The sequence below is a fragment of the Amblyomma mixtum genome, chromosome 8 (assembly GCF_055824585.1).
Source record: "Amblyomma mixtum isolate Tamu chromosome 8, ASM5582458v1, whole genome shotgun sequence".
NCBI lineage: Eukaryota > Metazoa > Arthropoda > Arachnida > Ixodida > Ixodidae > Amblyomma > Amblyomma mixtum.
In genome coordinates this window covers 85,045,095-85,059,913 of record NC_143019.1, presented here as the reverse complement: position 1 = coordinate 85,059,913, position 14,819 = coordinate 85,045,095, and the positions used below count along the sequence as shown (strand labels likewise).

General features: G+C 47.9%; 1 protein-coding gene across 1 annotated transcript; it reads left to right on the top strand.

Annotated features, from left to right (window-relative positions):
* Positions 1 to 4,136: 4,136 nt before the first annotated feature.
* Positions 4,137 to 13,075, top strand: LOC149333264 (neprilysin-like). Its single transcript, XM_089557688.1, has 4 exons — positions 4,137 to 4,493; positions 5,290 to 5,404; positions 6,458 to 6,651; positions 10,742 to 13,075. Exons 1-4 carry the CDS (start codon positions 4,137 to 4,139, stop codon positions 12,827 to 12,829), a joined length of 2,754 nt encoding a protein of 917 aa, XP_089413814.1. The 3' UTR covers positions 12,830 to 13,075.
* Positions 13,076 to 14,819: the final 1,744 nt, after the last annotated feature.

Here is a 14,819-nt window from a genome sequence, read left to right as displayed (position 1 = left end):
AGAGGACACGTGCGGGCGAGCTCGAGTAAGCACTGGTCCGAGCGGCAAAGCCGGCACGGACAAACAGTAACGTACGCACCTTACGCTGTCTCGGAGGGATCTCTCTCTCTGGGCCCCGCTCGGACGGTCGCGCGGCGCGCGGCCGCCCAAAGCGGGGTCCCGAATTCCCGCCAAAAGGCGCCAATGGCAAAGGCCATTGGGGAGCCGGGGCGGAGCTGAGGCCAAATGACAGTGATTAGTCACCTAGCCGCCTCTCCACCGCCTGAGGCGGGAGCAAGGGAAAGAGGAGAAACGACGCGGTAGGCCGGCACAGCCGCGCAAAGGCGACGGCGGAAAGCCAGATTCCCACAGTTCTCAGACTTCTACATGATTTTGCGATCTCGAGAATGTCTGGGTAATTATTACATAGTTTCATAATTTGATGATCAATTGTCTGTTTAGCATAATTTGTCCTTGGTTTTTCTATGACAATGAAAGTCCTACGCAAATTGTGGCCAGTATCTCTATTTAGATAATGACTAACAAATCTACTGTAATTGCTTGATACTTCAGAGAATATGTAGGCAGATAATTTCTGTGTGTATATTTCGTGAAAAGGTCGGATATTTTGTGTTATCATTAAGGTTACAGGGTGTACATTTATGTCGGAAAGTCACACTCAATGTGTACGATAATTGTCGAATCACCGTCGGCCTTACGAAGAGAAGTCATGCAAAATCTGAACTAGACAGTTTTCAGTCCTTTTCTTTTGCTCTTTCATTTAATGTTCGAAATGGTACAGTTGTCTTGTTGTTACGTCTGCTAAAATAAGAATACCTCCTTTGATAATAGTAAAAATAAGTCAGAATGAAGCATGCGCCTTTTCGTCAGATTTTCGAGTGCTGCCTTGCTGCAGCTCTCCCCCGTATTGCTACTTTTTTAAGCAGTGTGTCTCTCGAATTAGGACACAGCCAAACTGAGCTGGCGAAATGTGAAAGCACTTTAATCTCCGGAGCAATAGCGCGAACAGGACAAGGGACCAAGAACGAGTAGATACACACAGCGCTAACTTCCAACAACTTTATTCGAAACAAAAGCACAAGACTTTATACATGCATTTTTTCCGTGTCATCCCAAAGCATGCGCAAATTCTCTGCGAGCTTAGGTAAGCAATTTCTTTTTAAGCAGGAAATGCTTTTAGCTCCCGTTGTCGGCATTGTGGTGACGTCACGCCGAGACCGAGAGCCATCATCCGGGCACTGAATTCCACTCATCCGGGCTCTGAAACGAGAACATCCGGGCACCGTACGAGACTTAACGAGATTCAACGAGACTCTCTAAGCCCTCCTACGGGACCGGCATACAAGCGCCGGTTGCTCTCCAAACGAGTCACAAAAAATAACAGCTGCCAGTGTCTTCTCAATGTTTATCAAGATATCAGTCGAGCTGTGCATTTGATAATGCACAGAATTATAATTTCCGATTTCTAATAACGCGTGGAAAAAGCACATACATGCCACAATACACTTCGTTGTCATACGTGATCTGTTAGGGGCTTTGAGAGAAGGTCGCTTAGAGAAAGAGGGCGAGAAGGGCTTTCGGCGGAAAACTTTCGCTCCCTCCCCAAGGATGGCGCTGCGGTCCCACACTCACGCATGTAAAAGACCGGCCGCTTGGCCTTCAAGCCCTTTCCCCCTCTGGCAGGGATATCGCGGAGTATTCGAACGCGCTGCATATACATTCTTCTCAGGCCTGCGTCTCGTCGTGTCCGCGTACGCTTCTGCATCGTCCTGGATTTCAATGCCGCCACCATCACAGCTGCTTAAGCCGAGCAATGGAGCCTGTGTTAGGCCCGTAAACATTTCATGCTTACTCTACTCTCGGTTACGGGAGAGGCGCAATTTTTTTTTTGAGAGTTTGACAGTGCTTGCACAGGCACTTCCTAATCTGACTATTTTTTCTGCTTCAATAATTTCCCGCGTGCGTTTGTCCTTACTTTTGCCAGCTAAAGAACACTTGTCTAGTAACGGCTTGCACCTAACACATGCGTTACTATGTTTCATTTTCGTTTTTATTACTTACATTGCGATTATGCTCACGGAGGCGGTCATTCGGGAAGCGACCTGTTTGACCGACATACTGTCGCCCACATGAGAGCGATATCTGGTACACCACGCCAGCCTTGCATTCTACAAACGGAATTTGATGTTTCTTGACGGAATTTGATGTGGACGACAGTATGTCGGTCAAACTGGTCGCTGCCTGAATGACCGCCTCCTCCGTGAGCATAATCGCAATGTAAGTAATAAAAACGAAAATGATGGAGAACTCGTGAAACGCATGTGTAAAGTGCAAGCCGTTACTAGACAAGTGTTTTTTAGTTGGGAAAAGTAAGGACGTACGCACCCGGGAAATTATTGAAGCAGAAAAGATAGCCAGATTGAGAAGTGCCTGTATAAGCACTCCTTCTGTCAGACTCTAAAAAAAAAAAAAAAAGAAATTGCTTACCTACGGTCCCAGTGAATTTGCGCATGCTTTGGGATGACACGGCAAAAATGCGTGTATAAGGTCTTGTGCTTTTGTTTCGAATAAAGTTGTTGGAAGTTAGCGCTGTGTGTGTCTACTCGCTCTCAGTCCCTTGTCCTGTTTCCGCTATTGCTCCGAAGTATGAACCAACAAGCCCGAATTTCAACGTTGTTAAAGCACTTAAATCTCATTGGAGAAAACTTTGGAGACAAATTGCACCAAAAATTTTGTTCACTTATTGCATACTGAGTTCGCATGCAAAATGGCTCAAGCGAAAACTGCTAGATGCTCTCAACAGGAAAAGCAGACGTGGAATTCCATGTGGAAATCTGCTACAAGAGTAATGTAGTAACGCAGAAGTGCGGATTTCCTTGTCAGTTCCTAGTTTCTCAATTGCGCAACACTAAGACAAAGGCTGAAAGTCAAAACCCATTGTAGTAAAGGGGAAAGGAAAAAAACAGCTTGGAGAGCGTACGGGTGAAAAATAGGCGGAAAATAGTTTAGTTCTGAAGTCTTTATATTCGCGCTTATTGTTTGCAAGAAATTATGGTGCAAGCGCTTTCCTGGAGCGATGCCTCGAAACACCCAATAATGACGCAATTTCGAATACAGGCTCGTCACAACCCATTTAAAGATGAAATAGAGCAATAAACTTGCTTTCTGTTAGCACTGGTTGGATTTATTTCCTTTGTTTTACTATTTCCATCCGTTATGAACATTTGCCTCGCATAGTGGAGACGTGTGTTTCGGTGTCCAGGGCCGTGGGGAACCCACCGGTATTCCGATGAACGCGAGATTTCTCTAGGTTAGCCTCGCACTCGTCTTCTCTGTACCGAAATGGTGGGGAAAAACTTTTTTTACCGAAGTTCTTTAACACCAAAACGTTATAACATTGGCCTATTTTTGCCGAGAACCGCTTGCTTACGAAAGTGGAGCTAGCACGTGAAGTGTGAAGTTGATGCATTACTCATGAGTCATGACTGATTAAAAGTCACCATGGAGGCAGTTATATGCGTCACCAGTCATATCAGAATAGTGGTGTCAATAAAATATGCCAATTATAACAGGTTGCATGGTGCTGGTAACACACGGCTATATTCAATATTACATGACGAACATCTCCACCTGCATATGGGGAAGCTATGGCATGTGACAAATAGTGTTCAACGCCCCAAAGCCACATGGGCTTCGAGGGACGCCGTAGTGGAAGGTTCCGGATAAATTTCGACCACGTAGCTTGCTTTACTGCGCACTGACATCGCGCAGTACACGGGCGCCTTTCGTTTGAAAGGGGAGAAAAAAAGCGGTTTGATGGAATACGTTGTGGATATAAGAGAGGTCGGAATACACAGAACCACATCAGGATGCCCCTAATCGCAAATGTGAGTCGAGATACGTGTTGCACAAAAAACGGAGAAGCACCTGCGTTTCCTACAGAGCTTTCAAACTCCCCGGTTTTGCGCCCATTGACACAGACGAAGAAGTCGCGCTGCCTTGCGCGTGCTATCCGTCATCATCCCGTGCCCGCGTGCTTCAGAACGAAGAAGCATCGAACAGGCTAGCACCGCCATTTTGTTCCTCAAGCCACGAGAAGAGATTGCGCTCTGGCCTCCGACCAGAAAACTTCTCGAATGACGTCCCCAGGAACTCGTTCGGCTCCCGAAGAGCCCGAGGCTTCAGCTGCAGAAGCTGCTCCTCCGGAGTCCCTGCCAATCGTCTCGGATCGAGGGACGTCCTCCGCAACAGTTCTCTCCGGAGCACAGAACGCCCCGGCTGAGACGTCTGGCACGACGACCCGCCTCCAGCGTCGACAACGACGCCGACGCCCGTCACGCGCGTCTTCATCTAGCAACACGTCGCGGGAGTCGGCGCCAAAGCCGCGAAAGGCTCCGGACGCGCAGCTCAGCGAAGCCGTAGGTCGACCTCCCCCGGTGACGCGGCGCAAAAGGGAACCGAGCGTCGCCATGCAGCCTCACCACACGCAGCAGGTGAGCTGGGAATTATGGGAGGCGTTCACATCGCACGAGTCTTAGTCTAAGGAATAGCGGTGCAGTTTCGTGCCTGAACGGCTTAGGGATAATTTCGACGAGCAACACCTAAACGATGCACCAAGACGAGGACGTTTTAAAACGGTAGCGGTGTGAGTGGATTTCTCCTGGTTAAACGGCGCTTGCGGAGGATTGATACATTTTTCCGGCGCACCAAACAACAAGACAGAGGGAAAGTAGACGCCGCGCACATCCTCCCTATGCCCGTGTGTTTTGCGCTGGAAACATCTGTCATCGTGTTAAGAACCACCAACTAGCCCAGTTCTAAGCGCCTGCGTAGGATAGCGCCACCGAACACATCCACCGCCTGCGCCTTGACGAAAAGGTTGCTATACAGGCGGTCCTCAGCCATAAAGACCGTTGAGGGTCAGCGCGTGAGGACTTTCGGGAACGTGTGATCTCCCATTAAGCCATAGCTCACCCATATGCTCATCGTAAGAAAAAAGTTCTCTAATCGAATTACTTTTAATAACATGCACTATAGTGCGCTGCGGTGGCAGCTGAAATGTGTCAATCACGCCACTTGGAGCTGCGCAATCGATTGGCATAGATTCTGATCGCGGTTGGAACTGATAAATATTTCGGTATATTTTATTTTCGGATGCTTTCTAATGGTGTGGACAGACGGACGAACAGAAAAGGCGGACGGTGTGAGGAAATAATGCTATGCACTCGCGCTTTAAAAATTTCCGCTTTCTGCGTGAAAGCAACCGCCTTCTCTCGGCGCGTCCTGCAGCCTTCTGATGAGCAAGCTCCGGCGGCACAGTCTCTGCTTTCTGGTACCGACACGTGGACACCAGCGCCGGAATCGGTGATTAACGACCGTCCAAGCACAGCGGAGACTCTCCCGGGTGAGTACGGGCAGGCGGCGACTTGCGCTACCTGGTAGTCCAGAGACCCCTCACGCCGGCTGCCACCACGGTCAATGTATTGGGAGACAGAGTAAGACCGGAGCGGTTCGCTTCATTCCTACACGCAGAAATCGCAGCACTCAGAGATAATAGTGACATTCTTGTACTGTGCTTACATAATTAAGTACTTCCTCCCCATTAAACCAAACGCACATCGTTTCTAGATGGCATTTCTGTGTGCTGTGATCCCACTTTGCTTCAATGTCCCAAAAGGCTCACTCAACGGTGCAGTCAAAGCGTATTTCCTGAACCAGCGAAAGAAGCCAATCAGTTTTCAGTCATGAACGGAGCATTCCAACCTAGGTTCTTAACGGTCACTAAAAATCAGGAAAGAGAATGTCAATCTACTCTGTCCTGTGGGCTCTCAATTTTCAGCTAAGATAAAAACTTCCTTAATAGAAAGGAGCGGCTGGCAGGTCCATTGGCCGGGGAAAATCGGGAACATATCGAACGAAAGATGGTGCTCGTAAGCAGTTCTGGTGGACGACTTGGAGTAAGAAAATTCTATTAGTAAAAGCAAAGACAAAACACCGGTTATGCAAAGAAACCCTGCTGAAATAAGTTGTTTGATGCAATAAACTCATAGAGTTTGTGATACAAATATCATAGAATTAACATACAAATCATAGAAAATTATCACACAAATTTCCTACATTTCTGTAAAGGCATAGTCATCATAGAGATGTCATAGAATATCATACAAATTGTATGATATTCTATGATGAAGCCTCCATGAGGTTGTTGCATCATAGAACGTTTTTTCAGCAGGGAAGGAAGCTCTGTATGACGCAGCCGCCTGGCACGCTAAGTATGCGAAACGTGAGGCATCGCGGAGAACAGACTATACAAGAGCACTGACAATACATCACTACGCTACAAAAATAAAAACATAACAATGGTATGCTTTGAGGCCACGTTCGATAGATGGCTAAATTACATCGTTCTTTAGAGGAGGATCTGCAGGTTAGTGAGCTCTTTTCATTCTACGCGCAGCACCACCGGGAGACAGCCGACCGCCCTCCGGTGTCAACGCGACGGCTGCGTCTAAAGCGAAAAGGGAGGCCTCTCGTGAGGCGGCCCTTTCGGGAACGTGGCTGTCCGCGGCCCAAGCCACGGGCGCCGGCGCCGCCCGGTCGGCCCAGGAGACCTGGCACGGACTTCAGCGTTGGGCGCAATTCCGACACCCGGTCAGTCCTCCACAGAGTAGCGGCTGAAATTCCCTGTGGTGATCGTAGCGCGGCTCTAGCGGCATAGGGTAGAGTGGGCATAGGAGGTCGTGGTGGCTTAGCGGCGCCTCACGGTGCTACGGAGGATACCTGCACTAAAAGCGTCATAAAATCAATGACCCAATGTTTGAAAGAGCGTTTGGATGTGGACAGGACATAGAGGAAGGCAAACGCACTGAAAGCGTCCCCATGTATGGCAGATGCGTTGCAAATAGCTTGCCTGCAGTCGTGTGCCATGCCTAAGCTTATTTTACGGGCAAACAGGAACAACGTCGACCCACAAGAGTAATACAAGCAGGTGAATACGAATGGGACGGAGAGTATTAGCTTGTGCTCTCAGATCATGAACGGCAGTTTACTGGTATTGCTCAAGAGAAAAGTATATTAATCTGTATCCTACCGGTGCCCTCCTATATGGAAGAAACCTTGACGCTAGCGCAAAGAATTGAACTTCTTGCTTAGACGAAAGGACAAAGCAGCGAGCCGCTTAAACGAAAATTAACGGAGGGCTCTTACGTCTGCTTACGGGATATGAATGCGAACGCGTAGTTCCTTTTTTATTTTAATATATTTCATATTATTTTTCTCTTCTCGAAGTATCACTTCCTCAGCATACAGTCGTATGGAAGCGGATTTCACCTTTGTTCGCAAGCAAGCAAAGCGCTTTTGTGTACTATGGGTTGCGCGCTTACCTCGGATTCTGAAAGTCCCTAGTTGAATGGCCCGCACCTTGGGAACAAATTTTATTTTTAGTTGTTACCGCGGTTATGTAATGTGATATTTTTCGTGATCACAACGCTGGGTTTCTTTGCCGATTATCCATATGATGTTCTCGCATTAAAATGGTTTGTATTACGTTAGCAGACAGGAGGAGAGCAGAGTTTGCTAGTGAACAAACGGGAAGGAATGACACCTCAGTGGAAATTAAGAAGAAACGGCCATGGGATTGTGTAACGCGAAGGCAAGATAGCCGATGGCCGTAAGGGGTAACGGACTGGATTCAGAGGGAAGGCAGCTGCAGCAGTGGGCAGCGGTTTGTGGGGATAAGGCGACGAAGAGCTGGCCCATGAAAGGTTTAACTGGAGTGATATTGGAGAGGACTTTGCCCCAGTAGTGGGCTTAGTTAAGCTGCTGCTGATGATGAGCAACGGTATCATTGGCGCAGGGGGCAGAGCGGCAAGACCAACTGAACTACAGACCTGCACACTTGGCAGGGTCCTATGGAGCAGCGTGCGCCAACTTTCGTTAGCTTTTTGGCCGTTGAGGGCGCTCGATTGACCTATTCGTCTGCTATTATCATCATCATCGTTTGCCATTTGTTGCACGCTATTTAATACTTTTGTTTTGTCTTTCTCTGCTATCTTCACATCAGCAATGAAAATAGCCATAATAACGACTTATTTCGCTCTGGAAAAGTATAAAAAACGTCTTCCTTTTTTGTCCCCTTTCTTTTCGTCGGCACAACACTGCCTAGCATAGATAAATGGATAGTAATGACTACGTGGACAAACGACATAACTGCCTTGTTTGAAGTGGAATAATGGAGGAGGCCATTTTCTCAACAGGTATATATTAGCGCCACGCCGCCCGTAATGTTTCTATCCTAGCGGCAAAAGGCATGAACTAGAACATGCGCGCTGGAGCAATGCCATATGTGCAGGTCTGTAGTTCAGTAGGCCTTGCAGAGCGGCCCACTCGGGAAAGCATGAGCCGGGAGAGGAATCTCGCGTTAATGACGGGGTCTCATTAAGCTCTTAAGTTCTATTTCCTCCAGGTGCTTCTAGGCAGCCTGACCTCAAAATGTTGCTCAAATGTTGTCTCTGAGTTTGCCTCGTGTTAGTAACAGATATCATGGTACAGGCTAGAATCACGTGACCTGAAAACGCTGTTTCCAGATTGATACGCCATGTACGAGGGGGTACCAAAAAGAAACCGGACTTATTTTTGTCTGAACTTATTTGTTCACATTTTAAGCACAGACCTTCAATCTCCTTCAAAGTATTCCCTTCTTGCAATGATACGCTTGTCGAATCTTTCATTCCATTTTTCAAAACATTTTTAAATTCATCTTTTGTGATGCTTGACAGTGCCTCCGTCGTTTTTTTCTTCACCTCAGCAATATCAGCGAAACCCTTTCCATTCACCTATTTTTTCATTCTAGGAAACAAAGAAAGTAGCACGGGGCAAGGTCGGGAGAGTATGAGGGTTGAGGAATAGGGGCCATGCTATTTTTGGTCCAAAATTGTCGTAGAGACAGGGCTGTGTGAGCAGGGGCATTGCCATGACGGAAAAACCAGTCACCCGACCGCCACAAATCTGGCCGCTTCCACCGCACACTTTTGCCCAATCTTTTCAAAACATCCAAGTAGAAAGCCTGGCTAACTATCTGACCCTGCGGAACAAATTCTCAATGGACGACTCCTCTCACGTCGAAAAAACAAATCAGCATTGTTTTGAGGTTTGGTTTCACCTGACGAGCACTCTTGGGGCGAGGTAAATTTGAAGTTTTCCATTGGCATGATTGTTGCTTTGATTCAGGATTCGATTCAGGAACACTTGAGTTGTCCCCATAGCATCGTCCTTGTACGTCTTTCTTAATATTTCAACAGTTTCCATTGAACTTTTTCCGAGCAAAAATCAGAATTTCACCGGCGCACGCCGTTCACGAAAATCAGCCATTGCAAAAACGACATTCACACAAAACAGTCGTCACTCTAAAACTCTGCCTAAACTAGTCTGACCTCATTCAACAACGGCACTCGGCTTACTGACTCTAGAATGTTCGTTCTATGCGCTCCTAGTGGCAAAACGCGGTACAACAGAAGCTTTGACGACCAAAAAATTTAGTCCGGTTTCTTTTGGGTACCCCCTCGTATGTACCTGTCCCGCATAAGAGCTGTAGGCATTGCAGAAGCATGGCATAATGGCTGCCAGTGCGGTTAGGAACTGTGTGCGGAGATACGGCACGGATGTGCGGATGGCACATTTGCTCTACGCTATAAGCATGAATGAGCTAATATATTAGTTAAAGGGAGTCAGTTGTCAGCTATAGCACACTTCGTTTTAGGGGAAGAGTAGGGTGCGCCAGGAGTAGAATTCTATCACTAAACGAGCGGAATACTCATGGCTAGCTGCCAAAACAAGTTCGCTGTTCAAAACAGGCTAAATTCCGGCATTTGTGAATACTTGTCTTGCATGGTTGCGATCTTAACTTTATACAATTATGCAAAATAAAACACGACGGATTACATGCATGATGTCCTGAGGGTGAAAATCACTGTTGGGTACACTTGTGATGGCAAAACAGTACCCTTTTTTTCACACGATTGAATATGATCACTTTGTGGTCCAAGCGGAGCAATAACGTACAGGTATCACTACCCTTTAAGTACCAACCTCCACAACAAGGATACCCTATGCGTATGTGGGATGCAGGTGAAGTCGGAATGCTTCACGGAAACATTGAAGCATGCGGCGAAATCACCACACGCTGGGCGTCTTTAATTGCTTAAGGCCACATTCAGGGTTTCTTCATCCAGCCTCTGTCCCTTCCACGGCACGGTGCATCACAGAGCGACGCGCGATTACGAGTTTAGCTATACGACGGCTGTGAAGGCCCAATGTCTTTGTATTAGTGCATATTCCTAAACTCAGCCCGCAGATTTTATAGAAATTGACGCCTTATTTTTCTTTTCAGTGCTTAAATATACAAGGTGGAAAAACAGCGCAAACTAAGACAGAAAACACAGAAGAGGGGAGACACTACAAGCGCTGTCTTTTACGCTTGTACTGCAGGCCAGCCACAGGTGATCCTTGAAGAAGCGTGCTTGACGCCAGCGCTTGTAGTGTCTCCCCTCTTGTTCTGTGTTTTCTGTCTTAGTTTGGGCTGTTTTTTCCACCATGAATTCACACCAACTAGCCCAAATGTCTGCTTTGATACTTAACTATACAATATGGCGTAACGTATCGCACGAAGATATTACCATATGACCATGTACTTTATGCGCGGTTGTAAGTCTTCGCCTCATTTTATTTTATCTATCTTTTGCAGCCTTCCATCGATAACAAGGTCAACGTGCCACCACCAGCAATGAGAGAACGGACTGGAGTCAAGCCGCTAGTCCTGGTTTGCGTCTTAGCAACGCTTTCGATTGTTGTCGCCGCAGCGTTGACACTCTTGTTGCAGCCCCACAATAACCAGACCTCGACTGATAAAAAACCAGTCTGCTCGACGATCTCTTGCGTTAACCACGCCCATGCCTTAGGGATCAACCTCAGCAATGGAGGACCGCCATGCGCGAACTTCGGCCTCTTTGTTTGCTCCGGATGGACCAAGAAGCACGGCAACATAGCATTCAACGTCCGTGGAGAGGCTATTGTCAATTGGGTCCTGAGAATACGAAAGTCAAGCATGCAAGCCGGAGCAGCGAGCACCGTACTAGAGAGGCCCCTAAAGATGATGCGCAAATGTGTGAACAGGGAGAGCAGCGGGGACGGCAGTGACCAAGTGCGCGAACTGGTGAACTTCGTCAACGGTCGCGTCTTCTCCTGGCCGACTCAGGACTGGGACGAAGAAGTGGTCCCGTCCTGGAGACCTCTGCGTGCACTAGTGGAGTTGGCCGTGCTCTGGGGGCTGCCCCTCTGGTTCCGCGTTGACGTCTTACCGAAGTTCAAAGAGCCACGACGAGTTCGGGTCGTCCTCAGTCCCTCACCACTGGCGATTGTTTTTCAACGGATTCAACATGAGATTGCGCACTTCGAGGGCGTGTATCCGTACTTCGTACAAATGTACATGGAGGACATATTTAGCAAACGGCCACCTGCTCGTACATTCGAGACTTTCCTGCGGGAGAGTGAAACGATGCAAAATGAAGTCTTCGGCAACATAAGTGACGCGGTCCGTTTCAGTTACTCTTTACCCAAGGTTGTGGCTATTCAAGGGATGACATTGATCGCTAACTTAAGCCCCGTGGACTGGGAAGTAGCGTTACAGTGCGTTAACAGTACTCCGCTGGCAAGTGAGAGCCTGCTCTTGGTAACAAACGGAATGGTTTTGCAGGCGATGGACACCATCTTTAGAACGTACACTGCCAGGGAGATCTGGTTCCACACATCTTGGTGGTTCGTACAAATTATGGGCCCCCTAGTTAGTGACTCGTTGTTCAGCGCAATCAAGACACATCCGCTGGGAAGATCCATCCAGACTGCGCTTTGCCTCTTTCACGTCGAAGCTTCGTACGGCGCACTTCTAGCCGCTCTCCACAAGACCAGTCTTCCAGCTGTTGAACAAGGCGTTATCAATCGCGTGCTGACAAACATCGAAGAGATAACTTTGTCCAAGGTGCATGCATCGTCAAGGTTGAACCCACCAGCAAGATCGGCGCTCGCAAATATGATAAAAAAGACAAGAACAGTGTTCTGGCCAGATAAACACCTCGAAAGCATTGAAGACCTTGAGATATTCTATGGTCCAGCATTCAACAGCTCGGGCAGCTTCTTTCGTGAATGGGTGTGGATGCGAGAGCAGGTGCAGGGCGCTATAGGCTCAACTCAGTACGCAGAGGCTACTAGAGTGCACAGGATGGACACGAATCGCTTGACCCAGTACAACGCTGGTCTGGGCGTGATTTCTATGTCAGTGGGACTACTTGCTCCTCCGTTCTACTATTCTGCGGGTACGAGCGCGATGCTGTACGGCGGTTTGGGCTTTATGTACGCCGAGGAATTAGTGTACGCTCTCAACTCAATGTTATGTCTTCTAAAAGACGGCAAAGGTTTTCCCGAAGAAGCAGACAGCCGGCTTGCCCTACAGAGTACGCCGTGCCCGCTTTGGTGCCCCGCTGTCAATGGCAGCTCTAGGCTCTTCCCCGAACTCGAAGCAATTGACATTACCTATTCGGCGTACGTTCGCTTCCGGGATGAAGCCTCAGATCTGCCTATCAAAAACCTGGAGACCTATAGCGCTGAGCAGTTGTTCTTTATTACCGTATGCCACACAGGCTGTTACGTGGACCGCGTAGGTGCCCCATCAAATTATCCCTGTAAGATAGCACTGAAGAAGTTTGCCCCTTTTCTGAGAGCGTTCTCCTGTCGTCGCGGATCCGATGTGGACACCACGGACAAATGCGACTACATCTGAGGGAGGAGAGAGCCCGGATGAGATCACAGTTCCTGGAAGTGGTCTGTTCGTTCATGCACTGCTATTCTGTCATTTGGTTTAAAAGCGCGCAATCAGACATACAGAACGTTTGAGTACACTGCTGCCCATTCATAATCGCGGAACTTTGAAGGAACTTTCCCTATAACATTTTATGTGCTCAAAACCTATGTCTCATTCTACTATGTGAGCTCTTAAGATTCGGCTTGTAGCTTTGGTTATGTTTATGCGAATGTTCTCACCTGTTGGTATTGCTGCAGCCCGTTGCCCTGATGCATTATTACTGTCAGCCATTGTGAAAATCTGGCTATGAAGCCGCGGAGTTTGATTTCATCTTTGCCTTGTGAAAGTTTTGCTAACGATTGTGCGCCGTCGATGCATTAGCTGTATTACACCACGATAAGTGTACTACGTTCAGTGTCCCAATATGTTCCCGTCATTTAGATGTAGCCTAGAAGCCCAGAAGGAGCTTGTTTCTCACTGTCTCGTTGCATAAAACAAGTTTCCACAATTGACTCTTCCGCCTCATCTCTCAACAAAAAAATCTACCATTTTGTCTTATTTTTGTTTACCGTCGACCTGAACAACGTGTGTGCTTAATTCCGCAAGGATGTCAAAATATGTCAAGATGGTGTAGAGGGAATTGCATATCGGTTTTCGCATTCAGTGTCAACGTGCTTTGATGTCTGTGACGAAGGCAGTGCACACTTGCCACCTAGCTGTAGCATCGGAGATACTAGCGGTCTTACCATCCGAGTGTGTTACGTACAGGCAATGCGCAACTGTCCGTTCGAGAGGACAACCTTCCTGCAACAAAGTGGTCTCGTGTTCCTCTCACCTGTGTGACAACAGACAGGTGTCTTCTGTGGTAGTAGCCAGTTTTTATTTTTCATGGCGTCTGAGCTCATACTGATATGACAGGTAGGTGCGCAGCCCACTGTGTTACTTATCTGCCTTCAGTACTGCCGTTTTCGGGCAGTCTTTTTTTTTAAATAACACAACTGTTTTCAACATCAATCGTAACACCACTCAGGATCCCCATTCTATCCTAACATGCAAAGCACGTTAAGACAAGGTGAGCACTAACAAAGACAAAGCTTTTAATTAGTATAGATAATTCATAGAAGCCGTGTGGTCAGGGCCCCTAGCCCAGGGCTCCGCTGGCGGCAGCTGACTTGCGGATTAGCTGGATGAGCCAAGTAAAGTTCAGGTTCTTCTTCTTCCTTGCCTCTGGTGCCCCGCCAGAGACGGTTTGTAGACTAGAAGACTGAATCGTTATCTTCGCACCAGGGGTGCCCCGTCAGAGACGGTCTTACGATGAGTTGGAACGCAGGGATAAAAAGGGAATACTTGAAGATTTATATACAGATATTTGCATCACATACAAATTTAGGCACTGGAGACAAATTTAGCGACAAAAAGAAATTAAGCAACAAAGATACAAAACCATCAAAAAGCGGATCTGGCTAACACTAGCCGAGGCATAGCCGAAGATGCACAGCATCTCACCTTAGCGCAGAACCCTTATTCCGGCTCCGGGGCCCAGTTTTAAAGAACTAGAGGCCCGGCCCACCTTCAGTAGTACCCAATCATGTTATATTCCTAACATGATTGGTTCATCGAGAGCAAGGCCAGCCCTCCAGCTTCCGTAGGATAAATCACCTTCTCCCCCACAAATTACCAGTAAAAACAAACACACATGCACAGACGTGCCAGTACGTGCGAGGTAAAACATTCTCTTCCTCGCAAAAAAAATAAAAGAAAAGCAAGTGCAAACACCCAGTCGTGTCCGCACGTGCGAGGTAAAACATCCTTTCCTTTGCACAAAAATACACGCGGCTCAAGGGACACCCGTACTTCCCGGCGCATTTGCGAGCGGCCGCGTTCCGAGAAAGGAGACGCTTCGCTTTGAGCGCCCCGGCCGCCCCCCCCCCTCACGCCGGTGGCGTCCATTGAAGACGGCGGCTGGCGG

Coding starts and splice junctions, on each gene's coding strand:
- LOC149333264 (XM_089557688.1), top strand. CDS start 4,137: ATGACGTCCCCAGGAACTCGTTCGGCTCCCGAAGAGCCCGAGGCTTCA. Junction 5,405..6,457: donor CACAGCGGAGACTCTCCCGG/GTGAGTACGGGC, acceptor TTCTACGCGCAG/CACCACCGGGAGACAGCCGA. Junction 6,652..10,741: donor GGGCGCAATTCCGACACCCG/GTCAGTCCTCCA, acceptor TATCTTTTGCAG/CCTTCCATCGATAACAAGGT.